Source organism: Vitis riparia, unplaced genomic scaffold (assembly GCF_004353265.1).
Source record: "Vitis riparia cultivar Riparia Gloire de Montpellier isolate 1030 unplaced genomic scaffold, EGFV_Vit.rip_1.0 scaffold712_pilon_pilon, whole genome shotgun sequence".
Taxonomy (NCBI): Eukaryota; Viridiplantae; Streptophyta; class Magnoliopsida; order Vitales; family Vitaceae; genus Vitis; species Vitis riparia.
Window position 1 is genome coordinate 1 of NW_023269743.1, and position 23,297 is coordinate 23,297.

The 23,297-nt window shown below is 31.6% G+C and overlaps 1 protein-coding gene across 1 annotated transcript; it reads right to left on the bottom strand.

The window, feature by feature from the left end:
• Nucleotides 1-3,748: 3,748 nt before the first annotated feature.
• LOC117910323 lies at nt 3,749-12,069 on the bottom strand. The gene is made up of 8 exons (XM_034824411.1): nt 11,814-12,069; nt 6,122-6,177; nt 5,167-5,240; nt 4,996-5,076; nt 4,711-4,899; nt 4,178-4,373; nt 3,996-4,080; nt 3,749-3,916 (listed from the first exon to the last, which is right to left on the bottom strand). The coding sequence occupies exons 1-6, from the start codon at nt 11,828-11,830 to the stop codon at nt 4,224-4,226; spliced, it is 567 nt and encodes a 188-aa protein (XP_034680302.1). The 5' UTR covers nt 11,831-12,069; the 3' UTR covers nt 3,749-3,916; nt 3,996-4,080; nt 4,178-4,223.
• Nucleotides 12,070-23,297: the final 11,228 nt, after the last annotated feature.

Genomic DNA, 23,297 nt, shown 5'->3' on the forward strand with positions numbered 1-23,297 from the left:
CCAAAGTCCCAATTTTCGTAATTTAATTTTTTTTAAATCCCAAACTCTCAAATAATTTTCAAAATTCCAATTTCTTTCAAATTTAATTTCTAAAATTCTCATTCTTATATTTAATTTCTAAAAAAAAAAATCAAATAATCTCTAAAACTCTAATTTTCAAATAATCTCTAAGTCTCCAATTTTCAAATAAATTTCAAAAATCCAGTTTTCCCTCGAATAGTTTTAATTTCTGTTTGGTGATGCATGTGATATGTTTTGTGCTCTTTATTGTACACTGACCCCATTTTTATGATAGCACATTGCTCGTTCGTGGCCTAGGTACGCATCCACTCTCATTCTAATCATTCTCTATGCATGTTTTGATTCCCATATGTGCACAATAGATTTGAGTATCCATTGATTTTCCTATTGATTGCCACGTCAGCTTCGTTTGATTAGTAGAGACCCGACTTTAGGGACTTAGAGTGGTACTACGGTCTTTACCGTACCTTTCCGATAAGTAACCTGACTCCTGAGCCCGATCCGGTTTTTCACAGACCACCTTTTCCAAAATAAGGAGTCACACTTAGGGTTTTCTTTCTTATTTTGTTTACCCTTTTAAAAATAAAACAAATATAAGTGCCGAGTCCAAGTCATTTTTTTTAATAAATAAAATCATTTTCAAATAAAAATCGAGCTCGCCATCGAGTGGAAAACGCATGAGCCAAAATGCAAGGTCCACATTGTCATCACATATTTTTTAAATAAACTTTTAGAATTTAAATTTCAAAAATAATATATTTTATATAAACTCTTATGCTTTCAAAATGAAATTTCAAAATGATTTAATTTTTTTATTTAAAATGTAATAAAACATGTTTTAATAATAGTAGTTTTTAATTTTTTTAATAAATGAATATAAATATATTAAAGGAATTTAAGATATTTTTTCTAGAAAATTTGATAAATATGACTCTAATTTTAAATTAGAATTTTAATATATAATTTTTTGGATAAAATTAATTAGAAAAATTTTAAGAATTTGATAAGAATTAGAATTTGCTATTTATTTAGGTTTTTTTAAGTTAGTCACAACTCCTAATCTAATTATGAATTAGAGTCCAATGCAATAATGATTAATGTATTATAAATATAAATTTATTATTGCATCAAAAAATAAATTGTAATAAAATCTTATTTTAGCAAATCATTGTCAATATTTTTTTAAAAAAAATATTTTAAAAATATAAATATAATGCCTTTTGATTTCTAAATATTCAAATATAATCTGTTTGTAATGAAATAAAATTTTTATTTTCATATTAATATTCTTTTAGGCTTTTTAAGATCACTATATTTTTGTCATGAATTTGTTACCTTTTTGTATGAGTATTATTTTGGTATGATGTGTTGAATGCCTAGTAGTTTGAAGGTTGTGTAAAAGAACCATTACTTCAATTATAAAGCACAAGTGCAATACAAATGCAATATAGTTACAATGAAAAAATATTAACATTACGATACATTACAATATACCAAAATGACAAAATATTGAATTAATTTTTACTGAACTGACATTTTTAGGCTATCATGTTGTATTTCTATCATGATCAATGTTTTAAAGCATCCTTGCAAGCCAAAATTATAAAAAGACAACAAAAATACACTACTGTAATTTCAATACATGAAGTTGTTGATGGTAATCCAATGATGTATAAAAAATCTATAAAATTAATTTTTTTTTTTTTTTGTAAAAAAATATAGAGGTACAATAAAAATACACTACAATTATAATATAAATACAATAATATTACAATACATTACGATAAGATAAAATTTTAAAAATTTCAAATTTCTTATGAAACTAGGCAGTTGTAGGTTCTTTGGCATATCCCTAACATGTTTAATATACAAAAAAAATTGTTCTTTATGATATAAAATGTCTCAATTAATTAAAATTTTCATTTCTTTATTTTGTATTTGCTATAAAATTTTCCATGGTTGTAACATTGTGAAATAGATTGATTTGATTGTTGGTGAAAGAAGATGTACTTCTCAATTGGTAAATGAACTTGGGAAATTCCATTTATAACTACCTTCATGAAGGAGGGGAGATTGTACCTAAGGAGGATAAACAAATACAATACAAGGGTGGGCAACAAAAAGACATGTACATTGGACAAGGGATGTCATATGCTGATTTTGTTTCAAAGGCATGTGAACGGTTAGATATTAATTCAAATGGATATACATTTCATTACACCCTTGAGTTTAATCCATCTGCACTTCAACAGTTGGATGATGATGAGGACATGCATATGATGTTATCCCATAGTTATGATTATGCTCGTATTTATGTACTAAAACGGGTTTGAAGAGTAGAAGTTGAAGAAGGTATAGTCAATGTACAAAATGATTATTGGTAAGTGATATATATTGTGTTAGTTTTCATTAATTCCATTATGCAAGGTGCTTATAATATTAATTAACAAAGTGTGCTATAAAATGCAGTCATAATAGTACAGAGGAGACATGATTCAGTTGCATCATGTCAAGCAAACAATTAGTCTAATTTAGGACTTTCACAAGGCTTCATATCTAGATGTGTAAAAACTGAAGTTAGGCCACATGATTGAAGTCTTTATCCTCAACCTATTATTGGGAGTGGGCATAGTTTTCCTAATGCAAATGAATTTAGAAATGCATTATATACTATGTCATTGGTAGGTAGATTTCAATACAAATTCAAAAAGAACTCTCCAAAGCGAATATACGTGTGTTGTTCAGTGGATGGGTGTCCTTGGAGAATAACTACTAATTCAATAGGCACAGCCAAAATTTTGAAGGTTAACATCTTCAACAATGTACACAATCATTGTGCAGATGTTGAATGTTCAAGCCAACCTTCAATGCAGGAAAGGAAAGGTGCTTGTGTCATAGAGCAAGTAATAAGGGCAACCCCTCAGTATTTGCCCCGTCAAATTTGCAAAGATTTCAGGAGTTGGTATGGTGTTTCATTGAGTTATTAGTAAACTTGGACATACAAAGAAATGGCAAAGGAGAGAATATATGGTCTTCCAAAAAAACTCATATATGTTGTTGCCATAGCTATGTCAGAGATTGGTAGGACATTAATACAGGGACGATTGCTGAATGTACCAAACAAAATGGGCATTTTTGGCAATTGTTCATTGCACATTCTTTTTCAATTCAAGAGTTTTTAATGGGTTGTCAACCTGTTATTGCAATTAACTCAACCCATTTGAGTGGACCGTATAAGGGCTCCTTATTCTCTACAACAACTTATGATGCCGATGATGGTATGCTCCCAATTGCATTTGGTGTTGTAAGTTCAAAAAACCATGAGGATCGGTTATGATTTTTGCAGAAATTGAAGGGCATACTTCAAGATAAAGAGGTAGTCATAATATCATATAGGCATCAAGCAATCCTTTGTAGTGTTTCTCAACTTTTTGGAGTAAAAAATCGTGCATATTGTTATCGTCATGTGAAGGAGAATTTTAAATACCAATAATTTCTCCTGCATATTGGTATGAACAGCTAAAAGGAAAAAAAACAATGATTTTATCAAATTAGTTATTTTCATGCATTTTCTGCATAATACTTAAAAATATCCAATTACAGATGACTTTTATTAAACTAAATAAAACTTGTTCATATGTGTACAACCGAGTATTTTTAAAATATTTCCATAAATTGTCACACATGTATTTTGGAGATAATGTACCCTTTTTTTTTCCACATCAGATTGTAATAAAAAAATACAAAGCATACATTAGATTAAAACAATCTACTCAAAACAAGAAAACCAATCTATAATTCTTACAACATATCTTACCGCAAAGTTTGGAGATAAGAAATGATTCCTATTTTCTTTATCCGTACCATTCAAAATTTGACAATGCATGGTTACAACCTTCATGTAAATTAATGAAAATTAGGAATATAGTTTTAGAGTAATTTTATCCTAACTTCACATAACTAAATATGAATACCTTATTGTCAACCAATTTGTCGAGTCTCAAGCATTTGAAGTCGAACCTTGTCAAGAAGAAATCATACATGGAACATAATATTTGGCTACACAGAAATAATTATGATGTTACGAATTAAAACTAATTATTTCAAATGGTTGTCTTAATTGTACTTGTTTATACTAAATCAAGTTAAACCTTACCTTTTATCACGTGTATCGTCCAATGCATATGCCAAAACTTGCTTTGTTACAGATGAAGACACTGAAAATTTGATTGATGGTTGTACCACGTATGGTAATTGTAGGGCAGCAGCACATTAACGTAGTCAATATGAACGTAATGGAGGATGTCTAGTCTGGTAAGGAATAATAGCATTCGTCTGAAATTCATCCTCAACTATATGTATAGAAAACAAGAGAAAAAAAAATTCATTAACAAAAATAACACGCTCATGAAAGACTAGCCATTATTATGTACTCATTAATATTTTGATATTAAAAATTACTATTAAAAAATAAAGATGCAGAAAGTATACTACTATGCTGCACTACTGGCTGTGAGGTCGATGGGCCTGCATTATCTTCACCATGAGTAGAACAATCATTCAGTGGTGATCCATAGGCAAATTTCAGAATGCATAACAACCAAAATTTGTTTTTCCAAAAAAAATTATAGAACATTTTCAATTAAATTAAAAGTAATAAAAAATTATAACGACTAGTGCTATAAAAACCTTACTACCATGTGGTGGTGATGGGAAAGATTCATTGATATCAGGTTGGTTATGACTTCCTCTTTGATGAGAAGGTGATGGGGTTTTATTTGTATTATGCTGCTTTGCTAGTTTATCAATTGTTCCTCTCATTGTTCGAAGCAATTGGTGAATTTGTCTCTCCGCTGCATTATACTCTGCTATAATTTCCTACAAAAGGATACAAAGTATAAAAGATGTGTATTATTATGAATAACATGTTTGGTTTACTCTTTAAATAAAAGAATAGATGTAGAAGGTTCTCACATCACTAGTCTCTTCTTCAACTTTATCTACTGGATTAGTAGGGTCTTCATGCGCATCTTCCCCCCTTTTATCTTCCTGAACCTACAATAATAAAAAGAATATATTTTTTAAAAAATTATTTTTTAAATATGAAAATAAAATAAAATGTAGAAAGAAAATTTTGTCCCTTACATCAGATAGTCCAAAGTCACCATAATCCTGCAACTCTGCATGCACCCTTTTCTTTATCAGGTCATCACTCCATGCTGCACATATTGGGATGGTACGTGGCACCAACATAGTTGGAATGTAGAATTTATTTACATAAAAAAGCTAATACACAAATATTCCATACATCAATATGTTATTTAGAAAAGACTTGTTAAAACATAGAAAATGATATGGAAACCTTTAGCATTTAATAAAAAAAAGGTATCTACCTGAAAAAAAAAAAAAAAAAAAAAAAAAGGCAACCTATAAACTATGAGCCTTTACCCAATCGAAAATGTCTAATTCAAGCAACCAATGTGTCAAGTACAAATTGGCCTCAATTAACATTGATGTCAAAGTCTTTAACAAGCAAAGTACACCACAACTCATGACTACCATCTAACTTCGATATTGGAGCAAGTAATGTAGCACATAAGAAGAAGATAAACAATTTTTTGAAGTCGTTCATGTCTTCCATTGAGATCAGCCTATCTCTAAGGACTGATAGGTTTTCCATCCTATTATTCCTATTGGTAGGTGAAAGTAAGAGCCTCCTACCAATATATGAAATTCCTAGAATTTCACCTACATCAAAACAAGTAATTGGAAATTGTCTTTCTTGTCCTATGTCTAACCTACAGTGAGCTATATTGAAGTGATTTATCATCCATCTACATAAGTTATGCCTTAGCTCTGCGGAGAAGAGCTGAAGTAATCCACCAAAGCCAATATCTTGAATTATAGTCTTCTTTTCATCACTTAGATCATCAAGTAGATGTCTAAGTTTTTTGGTGGAATAGCGACTATTTATTTTGACTTCTTGTATAAGTAAATAAATGATATTATAAAATAAAAAATAATACAGTAAAATTAAACAACAATGTCAAACATTAATATAGTCAAAATAACATAATACTAATTAAAAGAATGTTCAAACCTGGTGGTATCGTATTGTTTTTTGCCTTTGATCCATGCATTATGCTCCACGTTTCACTATAGAATTTATAACAAATAATCAATTGTCATAATTAAAAAAATTTAAATGTACAATGAATCAAGTAATGTTGTACTATGTTGTACTTCTAGTGCAATTGTATTGTAAATGTAGGACATTTGTATTGTACCCTTATTTATTTTGGTATAACTACTATTAGTGATCCCAAATATAGTTGCATACATGCTGTTGTAAACACACTGAGTCATTGTATTAGTGGATAACAAATTTAGGTTATTTGATGGTAATCCAATATGTACACATTGTTAATGTTCATCATGGCTAACCTTTTAAATCGTATATAATTTATAAAAACTAGTTATGAAATTTAAATTAAGCTAGATTTTGATTTGGCCTCATTCTAAAATTTTAAAAATACAACAAATCAATTATTGTTGTAATGTGTTGTACTTTTACTATAATTGTATTGTAAATGTAATGCATTTGTGTTGTACCCTTATTTATTTTGGTATAACTACTGTTATTGATCCCTATTAGAATTAAGTTAATTTTTTCATCCCTACATGTCCTTTCTTATACCGCAATGTTTTATAAAAATGCACTTTCAATAAACTTTCTTTTTCAATGATCTATCTATTAAGAAAGTTGAAAATAAAAAATAAATCAAATAAAACCAAGAAGCAAGTATCCTAGGAGAATTGCACATCGATACTCATATACGAAAGCAAAAGCATAAATGATACATACAAAGAGAACCACTTATGGTGCTTGGACTCATCTAAAAATATTGGACTAATTGGGATTTAGGTTTCCTATAGGTGTAATTATACAAAAGATAATCATACAATGGTGTTTATAAAAGAGTGTTCAATACTTTCAGCTTTAATGGGTTTAATTTTTGGACAATGAAACTCAATGTAATGATAAAGAGTTCACAAGTCCAATTCATATGTATACAAATGATTTTTTGTATGCTTTTAATTTAACGCACTAGAGCATCTTGAACTAGATAGATAAAACATTATTACTTGTGGGTAATCAGCTATATTTTCTAATTCCCCAATTGGGAGGATAAGGAATGTTTGGAATTAAAAGGCAAGTAAGTTATGGAATTTAAAGGGTAATTTTCCCTTTTAAAAATGTATATTAATACCCTATTGGTATTAACACATCATTATTAGTACAGAAGGAATATCATGCAAATGTTTATTCATACTAATTTGAATTCACAAGACTTATAGTTTTTGTTTTATATACAAAAATTATATATTAAATAATTTCAGTACACTAGATGAATGATGTTAATATATTGATACGATGCGTTAATACCAATAGTGTATGAATAAACATTTTTAGAACTATTACTTTTGTAATGAAATATAGGTACAACATAAATGTATTATATTTACAATACAAATACACTAATATTACAATATATTATAACATAATTTAATTTCTTTATGTTTAATTTTTTCATATGCTATATGTCCCCTGGCCATCCAATGTGGTTTCTGACAGCTCCCAGACTGAATGCAAACCCTGTTTTATGGACACCTACGCATTGGTGGGGCTAGCGAAGAAAATGACTACCATGTAAGCTTTGAAAGTAATAAGGTAATGTTGGTGGAACTTGGAACCACTAGAAAGTATAGATGATTCCTTTTAACTAGAAAAGGAGTGCAATGGCTTTGGAAAAAAGAGTGCACGATGACTCAGTGGATATGAGGGAAAAAAATCCCCAAAGTATAGTCTCTAGTAGAAGTATCTTTAGACTGAGTTTCTTTAGCCCTGATGGTTCAATTAATCGTTATGTTGGAATCTAGTACAACACCACTTCTTTATTCATTGTCATATGGGTAGCAAATAAAGACAAACCCCACGATGATTTTTCTAGGATTGTCATGATATATGAAGACCAAATGCAGTGGCTATATGTCTCCAAGTATGCAATGGAGGACGATTGTCAGAAAAATCAGATGTATTTAGCTTTGGAGTGTTATTATTAGAGATCATAAGTGGGAGAAGGAATAATAGTTTTTATCATGATGAGCAGTCCTTGAGCTTTTTGTTTTGGGATTTGTAAGTGTTTTTTTTTTTTTTTTTGTATTATTACCACAGTTACATAAATTTGCATCATTTTGTTTCAATGAATTATGGACTTCATATTTAAATTTATTTTGTTTTAAATTTTTCAAGCATGGAAACAATGGAACGATCACAACATCAAAGCCCTAATAGATGGAAGTATATCAAAAGCATGCTTTCAAGATGAGATATTAAGATGCATACATATGGGACAATAAATAAGATTTTAGTTGTCATTTAAAAAATATTTTCGAAAGAGAAACAGTAAATAAACCTTAGATAAACCCAAAAGTGAACAATCTAGAGGCATCTTTCCAATAGAAGACATTAGAATAATAATTCAATTACTATTCCTTCCAGGTTTAGAAACAACAAACAAGAAAGAACAACAAAGCCTTAATCCCAATTATTTAGTTGAATTGTTCTTTTCCCTTTTGCTCTAATCAAGGCAAAAAAAAAAACAATGCTACATGAAAAGTTAAAATTATTGGTTACTAGGATCCAACAGACTTAGGCCCTACTCAGCATACCACTTGCAAGGTATAGAAGATGTTAGTTGTTAGTATAGTTACAGTGCTTATACACATGGTGACACTACGGGTTAAAGACATCAATAAGCTAAAAACTCTCAATAGAAGTCATTGATTCCTTAGGAAGATATGCAAGAAGTTGGTCCTACTTAATAAAATGTTCATATGACCATGTTTGAGTTCATGAATTTTATGGAAGGACAAAATTGCCCATTCATCATTATTTATCCACTGTTCCATACTGCTAAAAACTATTCACATATTATTGACCAGTCTCAAAACCTTCACCCCAAATTTAAGGCTTTGTCATCATGTGGATTCACTTCCACCGACAACCCTATTTGATCTTTCTTTAATCTATCCTTTAATTGAAGGCTAACAACTAGAACAATGCAATGAGAAATATATCAGAATATGACAATTGCAACAATTGAGGCTACCAAAGGTTAAAAAAATATAGCAAAGAGTTCAATTTAAACCTAAAACAATACGTAGTCATAACTCCACTTTTAAATTATACCAGTTTTTATACCTCTACCAAAAATAATTCGCTCCTCAAAACAAAGCAAACAGTAAAAATTAAATAAATAAATAAGAAGAAAATGAGAAATGCTAGAGTATAGTGTTCCTAGTACTGTGACAAAAAATTTTGCATCTCCTCGTATACAATAACCAAACACGAAACTACTGGTTGAAATAAATAATAGTGAAATTCCCTCATGTCTAACTTTTTCAATGACCACCTACAACAAATAACGAAAATAACTACAACAACTTCAATAAGAGTCAGATTGGTTTTCCCCAAATAACCAATTCAAATAATGCAATCAAACTTTATTCATACTCTATCTTTCCATTTGCCTTGCAAATCGAAGGACATAACACCGCAATAATCCAGTTGTTCAGTGAATAGGTACCCCATATAAACCCTAGAAACTAAAATCATACGATGAAAAAAATTAAATGAACCCTAGAAACTAAAATCTAAGATTTCTCATATTTAAATGAAAAAAAAATCAACTATTTCACATACGATGAAAAAAAAAAAGCGATTGAAGACGTCGTCGAAGACACAATGTTCAAAATGAAGACACGCCAACAATGATGTAGAATGGAAGTCTTCCATGGAGACACCATTGGAACAATGGAACTGTAGACGACTACACGAGATTCAATATGCCACACAATACAATACCACCATGAAAACACCCCAACAATGCGAAAAGGAAGCCTTGACAAGAAGGATGCGAAAAGGAAGCTTTTAGAGGGAGAGTATTGGAACGATAGTCTTCTCCCTTTTTTTCAATTGTTTTTTTTTAAAAAATTGTAATTTTAGAATTTAATTCAGGGTAAATTGGTCTAATAAAAATGTTAGGCCCTCTAAAGAATTATCACATTCACCCACCCTTCTCGATAATTTTTTACCCCAGCCCATCCTAGAGGGTAATTTTCCCTTTTATTTTCATGAAGAATAAGTTTTTTTTTAAAAAAAAAACCTATCTAACAGTACATAAACATGACATTAACTTTTCATTTGCTTTGAGTATGATTTTTTTTTTTATAGACAAAAAAACTTAGTAATGATAAAAGAAAATAGGGTTTTGAATCCTTTTTAATTGTTTTTATTTTTGTAAAATGAAAAATACAATTTAGCTAAATGTATTCCAATTTTTAATTCCTTATTCCAAATAATAAACATTAAGGTTCAAAAAATCATTTCTTTTACTTTTTTCTACATTTTCTCATCAAGCAAACATCGGCTCTCCATTATTATGCAATACGTATTGCTAATAAAAAGCTTTAATGTAATGAGTGGTTGAACTAACTCCAACTCACACTACAAACCTCGATCTCGATCTCCACTTTCAACTCCAAACAGGAATTGGACCCCAATCCAAAATTTTGAATTGAGATACAAGAAAATAATGGATCAGGGTTAAAGCATAGTTCATAGACAATTGATGAATATGACCCTTGGCCAAATGGAAGTAAGAAGAACAATTGGTGATGCTCATCATGTCTCCTTCTCTTGTCAACCCACTTCTTCATTCTGATAGTGGCCTTGTCTCAACATGAGCGAGCTATATCAACTTGCTCTTGTTGTCCCTTAGCACATTTGAAAGTAATTGGATTCCTTCTTGGGTAGCTTATCACCAAGGTGTGAGTTGCCAATGGCTATTATCCCATGGCTAACTCGAAGGGGCTCTTATTAGTAGCTTCACTTCTTTGTAGGTTGTAGGAGAGTTAGGCTATATCTAGCAATTTAGCTTTGGTTGGCCCTCACAAAATACCTCAAGCATAACTACAAGGCATTTGCCTTTTGATTGTCCATTAGGTCAAAGCTTAAAAAGAATTTGTCCATCACGGTGAACAAATTGTAGCCTTTGGACTTAGGCAATCTAATAATGAAGTCCATGGTAACACTCTCCCATGAGCGCTCAAGTATGGATCATGGCTTTAACATGCTTCTAGGTAAAAACTAAGAGTTTTCTAGTTTTAAGTGGGGCCTGTTTGTGAGGGTGGTTAGGGGGTGTAGGATATAAAATCAGTCCTTGACATTCTTGTATTTATGATGCAACTTTATTATCCAACATCACTTATGACAATTTTGGTCTTGGCTTATTAATTTTCCAATTTAGTATTTATTGGCTTATTAAGAGGCACCTAATATTCAAGGAAATGCTATGTATATGATTTCTAGTATCCATTTATGATTTCCAGTTATATAGGTGTTGCTTGTTTTTTCATTCTCTTTTGTTTGGGTTCCTTTGTTCATTTCGAACTTATTTTATTATTTAAGGCTGAAATGAAGCGATTTACAAGTGTTGATACATTAGTTTTTAAACAACATTATGAAAAGAAACTTCTGCAATTGGTACTAGAGAAGAAAGCTTTGCAGGTAATTGCTTTGTTCATCATAATTATTCTGTAAGCTAAGGTCATTACTTAAATATTGCTTCCTATCTTTTTTGTCAATTGTTAGAAAAAGATTGAGGCATTAAGGCATGACTTTGGAAGTATTTCTTCCACTTCTGAATGATGGTACTTTCATGTCTTACAATATTATATTCCACATTGTAGGTTTCAGAGTAGAAAAGAAACAAGAAGCCCAATCTCAACTCCTGAGACAAAAGAAAAAAAAGCGATGAGACTGCAAAATGGTTACAAGATGAGATTCAAAGCAAAAAAATCCCAAAAGGTTCTATTTTGTCTTGTCTACTTGCAAAATGAAAATCAATATGCACTAACCATCAATGCTATTTTATCTAGGATCAATTGCAACATAAGATCAAGCAAGAATATGAGAAATTTAGGTTATGAAGGCATCATGAGAAAAAGAAGTTCTTCAGGTACATGCGTCATTACAAAATATATTTACACTTTTTGTTTTCTTCTTTACGTGCTTGATTTATGGTTGTATAAAATTCCAGAGGTGCAATTGCTTAAAAAAACATTTTTAGCATAAATTTTGGTTAGGTCATTTGCACATTAAAGATTCAGTATAGTATATATGCTTCAAAAATGGAATATCTGTTTCAATAGCTCCAAATTTACAATCTAAGAGTTGTTTCTAACTCTATTGAATCAACTCTTTGATATATCTAGGTGAGATCACTAAAATGTGTGTATGTATTATGTGTTTGCATATTATTTATTTAATTTTTTGCTTTGACAAGGTTTTTTCAGATTAGATGTTATTATAAATATCAATTACCTTTGCAACTTGTTTTGAACCATAGCTATTTCTTTCAGTAAAGCAACAACAAAATGATGGTTAGAAGAAGGAAAAGAGAATAGTCTTAATTGAATTCCTGCCCTCTTCTATATTCAATTGCTTAATATATGTGACTCCATATGGATTCTTTTACAGTTTTATGGTGACCAATCAGAGTAAGATACTGGTTTACAATTTCCAATGTTCAACACTTGTACTGGGACGATTTTTGTGAATAACCATATCCTTTTTCTCACATTAATTTGATCCTTACTAGTAGTATTCCTGTACTTGGGAGCCTTCTTTCACCAATTTACTTCCAATTCTTCTTAGACAAGGTGATTATAAAAAGGATTATTTATTCTTTCTTTATGCTTCCCAACATTGATATTGGTGTTTTTAGGTTCATCAATAATGCTTCAGGTTTCTCTAGTGTGGGATGTTTTTAACTCTTCTTGATATCCCAGCCAACTCAAATGTCATATATTGCATCCTTCTCAACTTTCATTTATTCCCAGATGATTCAACCTTGTTTTAGTTTATTCCAGGATGATGTAACCTTGACTTCAGAAATCTTAAACTGAATATGGTTTATTTTATTTTGTCTACTGGCAATAATAGAATTTAAAGCTTTGTGCCAAAGTAGCTCCGCTACAATTTACATTCTTTCATTCTCTTTGTCTAGTTTATGGTTTACTTTATGCAGTTTACATCATCTCTTGGTTCACTCTTCTACCTCAACATTTTCAAATGTAAGCACATTAATTTCAAAAACTGGAGCCCAACAACTAAGAACCCTTTCTATCTCTAGTGTTAGCCTCTATTCTCCAATGGTAAGACCTTAATTAATTAATGTAACTAAACCCTGATCTTAATTTAAACGCAAAAACTAGCATTGATTTAACAAGGATGGCAGAACTTAATTAAAAGCCTTGGTGGAAACCCCACTCACAACCATTTTCACATTAATCAAACACCATATCACCCTAATGCCCATTCCCTACTTTCCACCACACAACAATGCATGATTTCCCTTCCCCTTTCCTCATGACCTAGGACTCCACTATCATGGCTTCCAATTAAAGGAATTCAGCTGGAGACGACCTTCAGAAATTAACAGGCTTAATTCCTTGGGGAAGATCTCCTCTTGCATGCATGCCTATTCTATTGATCGAGATATGAGAGGGGTTGTTGACATGAACACCATCCTGGTGCCCTTCAGTCTCTTCCTTACAGTGGGCTACCATGTTTTTCTATAACAGCTTGAAGAGGAAGCCCACTCTTACTGCAATTGGAATGGAAACATCAAGAAGGAGAGTGTGGTTTCAACCTATAAAAGAGGTAACCTAAACTCCTAATTTGATGATCATCACATGTATCTTCATTACAAATTAATGACTTCTTGAGATGAATTTCCCTTCTGTAGGGTGGTAGTAGGATGGGGATACTGGTTGTCCAAAGCTTGAGGAAGTCTCTAATGTATGTTCATAGAAAATTCAATTTTATATTATATAAGGGTATCAAAAGTTGATGACATCACAAAAACTGAATAGAAATAGAACTTTTAACAATTAAACAATCTTTAAGCATTTTTCTTTCTTTTACCAATCACAAACTTTCTTAAAATGTTATGTATCAACAAACAAACATATATATATAACATATGACTACACCTTTTTTCCCATACCTTTTTTTACCGACTCCACTCATGTCATTGATGTACTTGTGACAAGAAAACCTAAATTTAAAAACAAAAATAAAAAATAAGCACCTAATATTATTTGCCATAATATAAAATTTTAGTGTGATTTATCATAATTGATTTTAAAAGGAGCCAAAACCATGCTATCACTCATCTTAAGAAATCACCATAGATAAAGAAGAATAAGCAAACAATATATACTTCAATTACCAATAAATCAAGTTATGATGAATCTGATTTTAATTTAGCTTAAAGGAATTGAACATAATAAAACATATAAACATGTAAAATAGCACTTAACTCCATGTGAAGGTGCTTTATCCATCATATGTCTTTCAATTGTATGCCCAAATTTTAGTACTATAGAGGGTGGTTTTGAAATAGGACCCGAAGATGCACACCTTGTGAACACGTAGCAATTGGGTAAATAACATTTGATTTGTAGCCCAAATAAGGTTTATCAATAGAATAATCATTGACATGAGTAGTTACACTAATGCCTGTGTATGCATAATAAACATCATCAAGATGCTTAAACCAGAGGGTCAGTATGACTTTTCTTGGACTGAGAGACATGGCTAACTCATATGTCCTCAAATTTTCCCAATCCCCCAACATTGCCGATTTGGATGAAGATGGATTTTCCTCAACCCCATAAGAATTTGAGTGTTCATGGCTCTACTTTCAAGCAACTTGACATGAATATCATTTAAAATTTATTATCTAATAAAACAAGCAAAATTCTTCTTAACCATGCCCCTCAGAAGAAAGTCTCCAAGCAAAGAACACGAAGCCATGGTCGCAAAGTTGCTGACGAGGATGCCAACTCTGTCATCCTATCATCTAAATCACTAGTCGGGTGGCATTGGACAACAGAGTTCAAGGGTTTTTGTGTTAGCCATGTGACGTAGAATCAGCTTCTATATTTAATGATTGAATGCCTAAAATTGTGTCATGGTTCTTGCAATAGCCACTAAATCAATGTGAATATGGCTTTCTACCTATCAATTGGGCCGAAAGAGCCAAGCATGACATTTTTCATCCTCCAAATCCCTGCAATTGAGCAGGACAACTATGCGTGCACACAACCTTATATTTTTCACATCTTACTCTTGATGTTGTAGTTTAAAAGTTTAAACATAACAACAGAGAGAGAAAGAAAAAAAAAACAAATATCTAACATGTCACTGATCAAATAAGAATTAATTCTTATGCAAGTGAGAGCACTACAGAGATGAACATGTTATTCATAAAAATTTTATGTAGAATTTAAAGAGAAAACACTTAATTAAGTTTTGAAAATTTTCTTCCAAACCCAAAGGATTTGGGTCACCCTCACGTACACACCAGAGATAGGCATAATTATCATCCAAAGATAAGACTCTGCAATTGTACAGGATAATGATGTTGTATCTCGGCAGCCCGATGACTAAAAGCTATGGTTATTATGCTTTGGCTTTGGGAGGATAATAAGAAAGTAAAATGGGTTTTACTCAACAAACAAAACAAGAAAATGAAGAGTGCGTTTCACAGTGATTTTAGAAACACTTCCTAAAATCACTACCAAATGCACTTGAAATCAAAAATGAAAATAACACAAATTCTTCCCCTTTCCCTTTAGTCATCTCTTTCTTGCATTAGTGCCCCACAAATTGAAAAACCCCAAACACTCAGTTTCAAGTTTGCAAAACCTTCCCTCAGGAAGCACTTCCCAAGAATTGAAAATATGAAAGATAGGATTGCTGTTTTAGTTAAACAAATTAGAAATTTTTTATTTTCAAGGAACAGAATCACCTTTTCCTTTTCCCCTTTTACATGCCTCAAAAACCTCAAACGTTCAACATCAGTTTGCTTCATTTTTTTTGTTAATTGAATATGGGAAATATGGGAAATACATGGAGAAGTCCACAGTGTTCTAGACATGTCTGGTATCTATAGTTTAGGGAAAATTGTGCTTTAGGGCTGGTTAGGAATGATAATTGGCAAAGGTGTTCCTCCTATGGCAAAGTTGTGAAATAGTAATGAACAAAAATATGTTTTTGACTTATTATATAATAAATTGTATTAGCTCGCGTGGTATTTACTATTTATGGGACCATCATTTTTATTTTTATTCCACCATTCTCCCTTATTTAACCATTTTTTTATTTTTTATTGTTTTTTAAATTCTTTTATAAATAATTGAAAATCAATATTATATTCTATTTTTAAATTATAAATGTACAAAAACTACATTAATGATTCAAAAATTGTTTTGAAAAATACATTTTTAAAGAATATGTTCATTTAAATGAATAAAAAGTATCTTTTACATTTTAAAAGTAAATAATTTAATGATTAAAACACTATTTAAAATAATCATATTTTCTTTTCTTTTATAAGATTAAATTGTCTCTTTTTGAAAATATATTTAATTAAAAATGAAAACTATTTTTAAAAATAAAAATTGAAAACCTTATTTACTATTTTTTATATGAAAATAGTAAAAATAAATAAATAAATTTATTGATTATTCTTTTTAAAATTTTCAATTAGTTATTTTAATAATAAAATAAAAAATATAATATGCTCACAATTAAAGAAAGGAATTAGTCAATTGTGTGTTTTTTTTGTTTTACTATCTTTTACATGAAAAAATAATTAAATAACTAAATTATATATATTTATTACTATTTTTAATTTTATTTTCTCTATTAGTTCTTTTTTTGTGTAATATAAAATTCTAATATATCCACAATTAACTAAGTAATAGATTAATTTTGCACATTTTGATCTATTAAAATAAATTACTTTTCTAATTTAAATATGAGATATTATTGATAAAAATAAAATAAAATATAATATTGCAATATCAATAGTAAATATTAAAATTTCTTGATGACATTGTTTGATGACACACTCATCCTATGCATTTTTTTTTTTTACATTGTACATATTCATTCAATTACCTATCCCACTAATGATGAATAGGAATATAAATTGGGTTCAATTTTTTTCCTTTTTCCTTAAGCCACGACAATAGAGATATGGTTAACTCATCCATATGCACACATTGCATTATAAGTCTATGGAATTTGTAAAGATGTACAAGATATTTATACTAAGTGTACGAGGTAAATGTACTAATTGTACAATGGTGTACAAGGCTACCTTCCTTGAAGGAATTCAAATGATTTTTAAAAATTCACTCGCTCATTTCCCTTTGCCAAGGATAGAGAACATTCCACAAACACATTACTTGATGGCACACCCATCTCATGCCTTTTTTTTACCTCATGCATGTTCATTCAATTACCTACCCCACCAATGATGAATAGGAACATAAATTGAGTTCAAATTTTTCCCTTTTCCTTGAGTCATGATAATGGAAATATGGTTAACCCACTCATATGCACACATTGCATTATAGGTCTATTATTTGGTGAAATTTTTATTTTTTCAAAAAGACTTGGAGTCGTCATTTTGTGGACCCCGTATTTTGCTCCATACGTTCCCACTTGATAGTGTTTTTTTTCTTTTTTTTTGGGTGAAAATTTGATTTTTGAAACAAACTTGAAGTCGCCATTATTTTTGTTTTATTTTTATAAGGAAAACAAAATATAAAAAAAACCCTAAGTGTGACTCCTGAAGAAAAAACGGGTCTGTGAAAAACCAAAGTCAAATCTGGGGGTCAGGTTGCCTATTGGGAAGGTACGGTAAAATAATACCCTCCCTAAAAATGGGTCTCTACTAAATAAAGTGAGGCAAGGTGGCAATTGATAAGGAAATCAATAGATACCAATGAAATGATCAAATAATAAAACGAATCATGCATGAGAATAAGCAAAGTGAGAGTGAGATCGTACATTAGCAGCAAGTCATAGTGTGGTATCATGAAATAGGATTAGCTCAAGTATAAAATTATCACATGCACATCAAAGAGCAAGAAAAAGATCATACAATATTCATTAAACAAGCAATTGACAATTAGAGGAGAAAACTCACATGTAGAGTCCCTACCAAAACCCAATTGATTATGCATAAATTAATCTCATAAATTCCATTGTTTTGGAGTTATGAGAATTGCCTTCATTCTTATTAAAAATCAAGGAAAATGGAAAATTATTTTAAAATCAAAGAAAATTTGTGAAAATGCTTACCTGAAAGGAAATGTAGCAAGTTTATTTAAAAACGATATTTTTAGTGACTCTAAACCCTAATGAAGGAAGAAAAAAATGAAGGACATACAATTATTTGAAAATCAGGATGCAATTAAAATTATTTGAAATTTTGAAATTTGAAAATTAGAGTTTTGAAAATTATTTGAGAATTAAAATTTTAAAAATTATTTGAGAATTGAAGTTTTGAAAAGTATTTGAAAATTGGAGTTTTGAAAATTGGATTTTTGAAGAGTATTTGAAATTTTAAGATTTGAAAATTGGAGTTTTGAAAATTATTTGAAAATTGAAGTTTCGAAAATTAAATTGAAGAATTAACATGATGATAGACACGTGTACTTCAGGGTGGTACACTGAAGGGTGGCGATGCATGGGTAGGCCTTGATGGAGAGGTAGGTGGCATGCATTACTATGCCAATTACCCATTCTGTCATCTTTAATTGACAACCACACATAACAGTATTTGATTGATTTAGTGGAAATCTGTACCCATTGAACTCCATAGTTGCCTTGGAAATCTCACCAAGTTTTCTTTTCTCAACTGTTTCTCGACACTGGTATTCTTATCAATAGATTCACTGAGAGAGGATCCTTCTTGCTCTGATCCACTAATTCCAACATGATATTCATATATGTGCAAAGATTTCAGCACATTTGGACGTATGTTTTTCCATCTGTGCGCAAGTTCAAGAGGTGGTTCCCAATGAGTTATGCCAATTTGCTGCCAGTCAATGCTCTTTGTGGAATCTGATTGGAAGATGAGTTGGTCTCGAACTTCCTGAACATCTTTCGGACTTCCAACTGAGATTGCATATCAACTCCATCGTTGCAAAGCAATGACTTCGATTTTGGGTACCCACGTAACTTAGTTAGAATGAAGGGCTTGACTTTATTGTTCATTGGAGATGTACCAAGTGGCATTTTTCATGGTGGTGGAACTCATATGCTATAGGTGAACGGGATGGCTCCAATTCGACTTTGTCATTTTAAGGCCCTTTTATATGGTCATGAGTGACTTGTAATTCACCAATTTCCGTTTTCGAAGTGAAAGAGAAGCTACTGAAATGCGGCCGCTTATGCCGGTAGTTTATTTCATTTCCGACAATCTGGCTCTTGTAGTTGATGAATGTTGGCACCTTAACGTAAAGGAATAGCAGTGTGGCAATAAACTCTGCAAACAGAACCCTGTAGAAAGACCACTCGATAGGCTCGACCGAGTCACAAAGTGATGCCAATGATGGGTCATAGTAGTCTTCGGCGAAGAAGGAACTATACTCCACAACCTCAATGTCCTTAATGATAATTCATAACAGTGGAAGAGGGACCAAACCAGTTTTCGCTTCCCTTCAACATTCTTAGTATCGCTAGCAGCAACAATTCAACGCATGTTATGAACGGAAAAGCACCCAAATGGAGGATATTTAGAGAAAGGTTCTGTTACTATGTGTTCAATGAGAATGAGTAAGCTATCCATATGTCATGGGATGTTTGATAACTGGTGAGTATGTGATGAATTTAGTGGACTTGTTAGGGAGATGGTAGTTTAGCAAGGAAAAAGAGATGAGCTAAGTGGGTGAGTGTGGTACAGGAGATGAGTGGTGTAGCAAATGGGAAATGGGTGGTGACTTGAATACAGAGAAAACTTAACAACAAGCTGGAAGATTTGAAAGGAATTGGCCACATGCTATTTCTACTCGTCTTGACTCCGGGAATTTAAAACTAAAAATAAATTTGGAGGAAGTGATGCATCACTCCCTAATGGAACGGTATGCAAGTTTAGTAGAAATGAAATTTGGAATGAACACGACAACAACTTCCAGATTTGCTTCAAAACCATCACATACTTTCGAGGACTTGGAACATGGATTATAACCTTCAGAGCCCTGGTCCTAACAAAGATCATCATCTTCCTTGAAATATGGAGATAGCTTCTTCTTTAAATGAGTCTTCCAAAGGAACAATACAGAGGATGATTATTAGCTTGCGAAAAAGACTTCCAACTGTTTAAATAGATGATCAGCATGGGTCTTAGGTGCTCTCAACTCAAGCTTTTCTCTTGATAATGTCAGTCTATTCCCGTGTCGAAATCACGTAGCATCGCACTTTCACATAGTGCCAAACCATGATTTTCCATACGTAGCTTGTTGTCATGGAAGGTAGAGCAAATGACTTGTTGTGCTTGAGAAATGACGTCAAAGTTTCACAACCTATTGGCTTCTATAACAAGCTATTCCACATTAGAAATGATAGTGTACCCAGGTGGGTCTAGGTCACCTATACAATCTCGCAAATAGTAAACTAACTTAAAGGTAATGCTTTCAATTCCATTGGCTTGTAATTCCAGCCATGCATAGGATTTGAAGAAAGAAACCCGCGTGTAGACAATCATTAGTTGTAGAGCAACCAAAATAACCCAAGACACCTAACTTATCTTCATGTAGGACAGACAATACTCTACTAGTGGAGTGGGCTAACCTTCTTCTTCTCTTCACTAAAGACATGGATTACATTCTGAAATGCATTCATCAGTTCACACACCCTCATATTCATCTCCTAGGAAGAAGTTTCTCATTCAGTTTCCGGAGCTATATTCCATTTTGATGATCATCCCCATTCAGCTTCAGTAGCATAGATGCATGAACCATCAACAAACATGAAATAACATTAATACCCTGGGATGACTGTCACCACCTTTGGGTAGAATAAAAAACCCAATATCTCCATGAACAATGAAACAACAACAATCAAAACTCAGAGATTATACCCATAAGAAAACCAATAGCAAAGCTGAAAAACCCTTCTCCTTAGGGATACAAAAATGGTCACTAGAGCAAGCAATGGTGTTGTGGCATCTTGCTTGCCTTTATGATTCTAGCTGAGCATGAGAAATTTGCATACATGGTGTGTAGTACCAAAGACGCAGGACATAGAGAAGACCATACTAGAGTTGAAACAAAAAAAACAAAAAAAAAGAACAGAGTAAACATGAACAAGGAGAAAGACGAGAAATGCAGAGTAATCACCAAACCATGTTCCATAAACAGAGAGGCAACAAACTTATATTAAGGATGGGTGGGAAGGGTCTCCAAATATTATCATGAAGTTTAAAATATAAAAAAAATAGAGTTCAAACCAATCTCAACAAAACCAAACGAAAATGAAATACGAACACACTATAACCTATCCCAAGCAAACCAAAAATCAGAAAAAGACTCAAAATGCATGACCTAATATCCATACCTAAAAAAACCAATGACAAGCAATATAGGCCTTTGATGGCTACCAAAGCATCCAACAAGTCTCAACAACAGCAAATGAAAGAAATGTAGAAAGTAGCAGATATTTTACAGCGAAGAACTTACCTCCCAGGAGATGTTGGCTAATGAATCTCACTTTCCCTTCTTTACTCTCCAACCTCTTCCTCTCTCTAAAACCTCGCTTTGATCCATCAGTCCCTTCTTCTTTGTCCCTTTCACTCATTCTTGTGCTCCCACCTCCTCTCTCAAGCTGCCCCCTGTCTTTTTCTCCCTGTTTTCACCCTTTCCCCAGCTACTCTATTGCTCCTCGTTCAGCAAAAAAGTCTCCATCCCTAACCACCACCATGGCAAGGTGGTAGTGTCTTTTACCACACGTCCCATGCAGCTCTGAACACTAGTGGAGGTCATCCCCCACCCCACCCTACAGAGATGGTGTTTTGTTGTCCTACCCCTTCTCACTAAAAGACCAAGCTCTCCCAGGGTGGTAAGAAATATCCCTTGGCCCACAAGAGGGGTCTACAACAAGGCATTTACACTAAGTGTACAAGGTAAATGTATTAACTATATAAGGACGTAGAAGGCTACCTTCCTTAGAGGAATTCAACTAATTTTTAAAAACTTGCTCACTCATTTCCCTTTGCTAAGGATGGGGAACATTCCACATCAATTTTAGATTTAGAAGGGTATTTAATATTTTTTAAATTATTAAATTATAATACATTATTCAATTAAAAATTAATTATCACCATTCATTAAAAGATGATCATGTTACAAAATAATCAATTAAGACAATGTTCATATAATATCCATAAAATAGAAAAAAAATATTCAAATAATTGTCTATAACATTAAAGATATTTATATAAAACATAGGTTATATATATATATAATTTGTAAGTTAGATAAAAATAATAATAATAATATTTTATGAGGTATTTAAAAATTGTTTAATGTCTATGAGAAATATTGTACAACATGGATACAATTTTGTATTTAGGAAAAAAATGTTTTCTAGGGTGTTTAAAAAATATTTATTATATATTTTATAAGTAAAAAAAATTATGAGGTGTTTAAAACTATTTACTTAAAAAAAAAACTTTTGACAATTTAACAATTGATTTCCAATATTTAATTTGTTGTACATGATTTTTGGGAGAAAAATAATTGGTGGAAATAGTGTTACCGTCCTAACTAGGAGTCAATGTACATGGTCCCACCAATTAATATGTGAGAGAAATGTGAGGTGAATGAAGAGAGAGAAAGGGAAAAGGAGAATGAGAGAAAAGTAGGGAAATCGATTAATTTTTTCTTTTGAGGGCATTTTAGGAAATTTTAAAAGATAATATCCTTCAATTTAATTTTCACTCTTAGGTCTTGGGATCAAATATAAGGTATATGAGCATCTTGGGCCAATTATGAAGCCCATTTTGACCTTAAAACATAATTCTCTATAGTTTATAATGGCTTTTGCAGTAGCATATAAAAAATAACAAAACAAGAACCCTCTAAAATACATAAATATATGAAAATTTCATGTTGCTGACACATACCATCCCAAGGCTTCTTTCATTTCAACTTCATCTCTCTATATAACCCACTATTGTTGAATGTTTAAAAGATTAGGAGAGAGAATAATCACACTTTTTTCCTATTTTCCCCCATAAATTTCAACATCTTTTCTTCCTATATATCTACCTACCAAGATTAAAATT

Coding starts and splice junctions, on each gene's coding strand:
- LOC117910323 (XM_034824411.1), bottom strand. Junction 5,077..5,166: donor GTGACTTTGGACTATCTGAT/GTAAGGGACAAA, acceptor TTATTATTGTAG/GTTCAGGAAGATAAAAGGGG. Junction 4,374..4,710: donor CACCACCACATGGTAGTAAG/GTTTTTATAGCA, acceptor CTATACATATAG/TTGAGGATGAATTTCAGACG.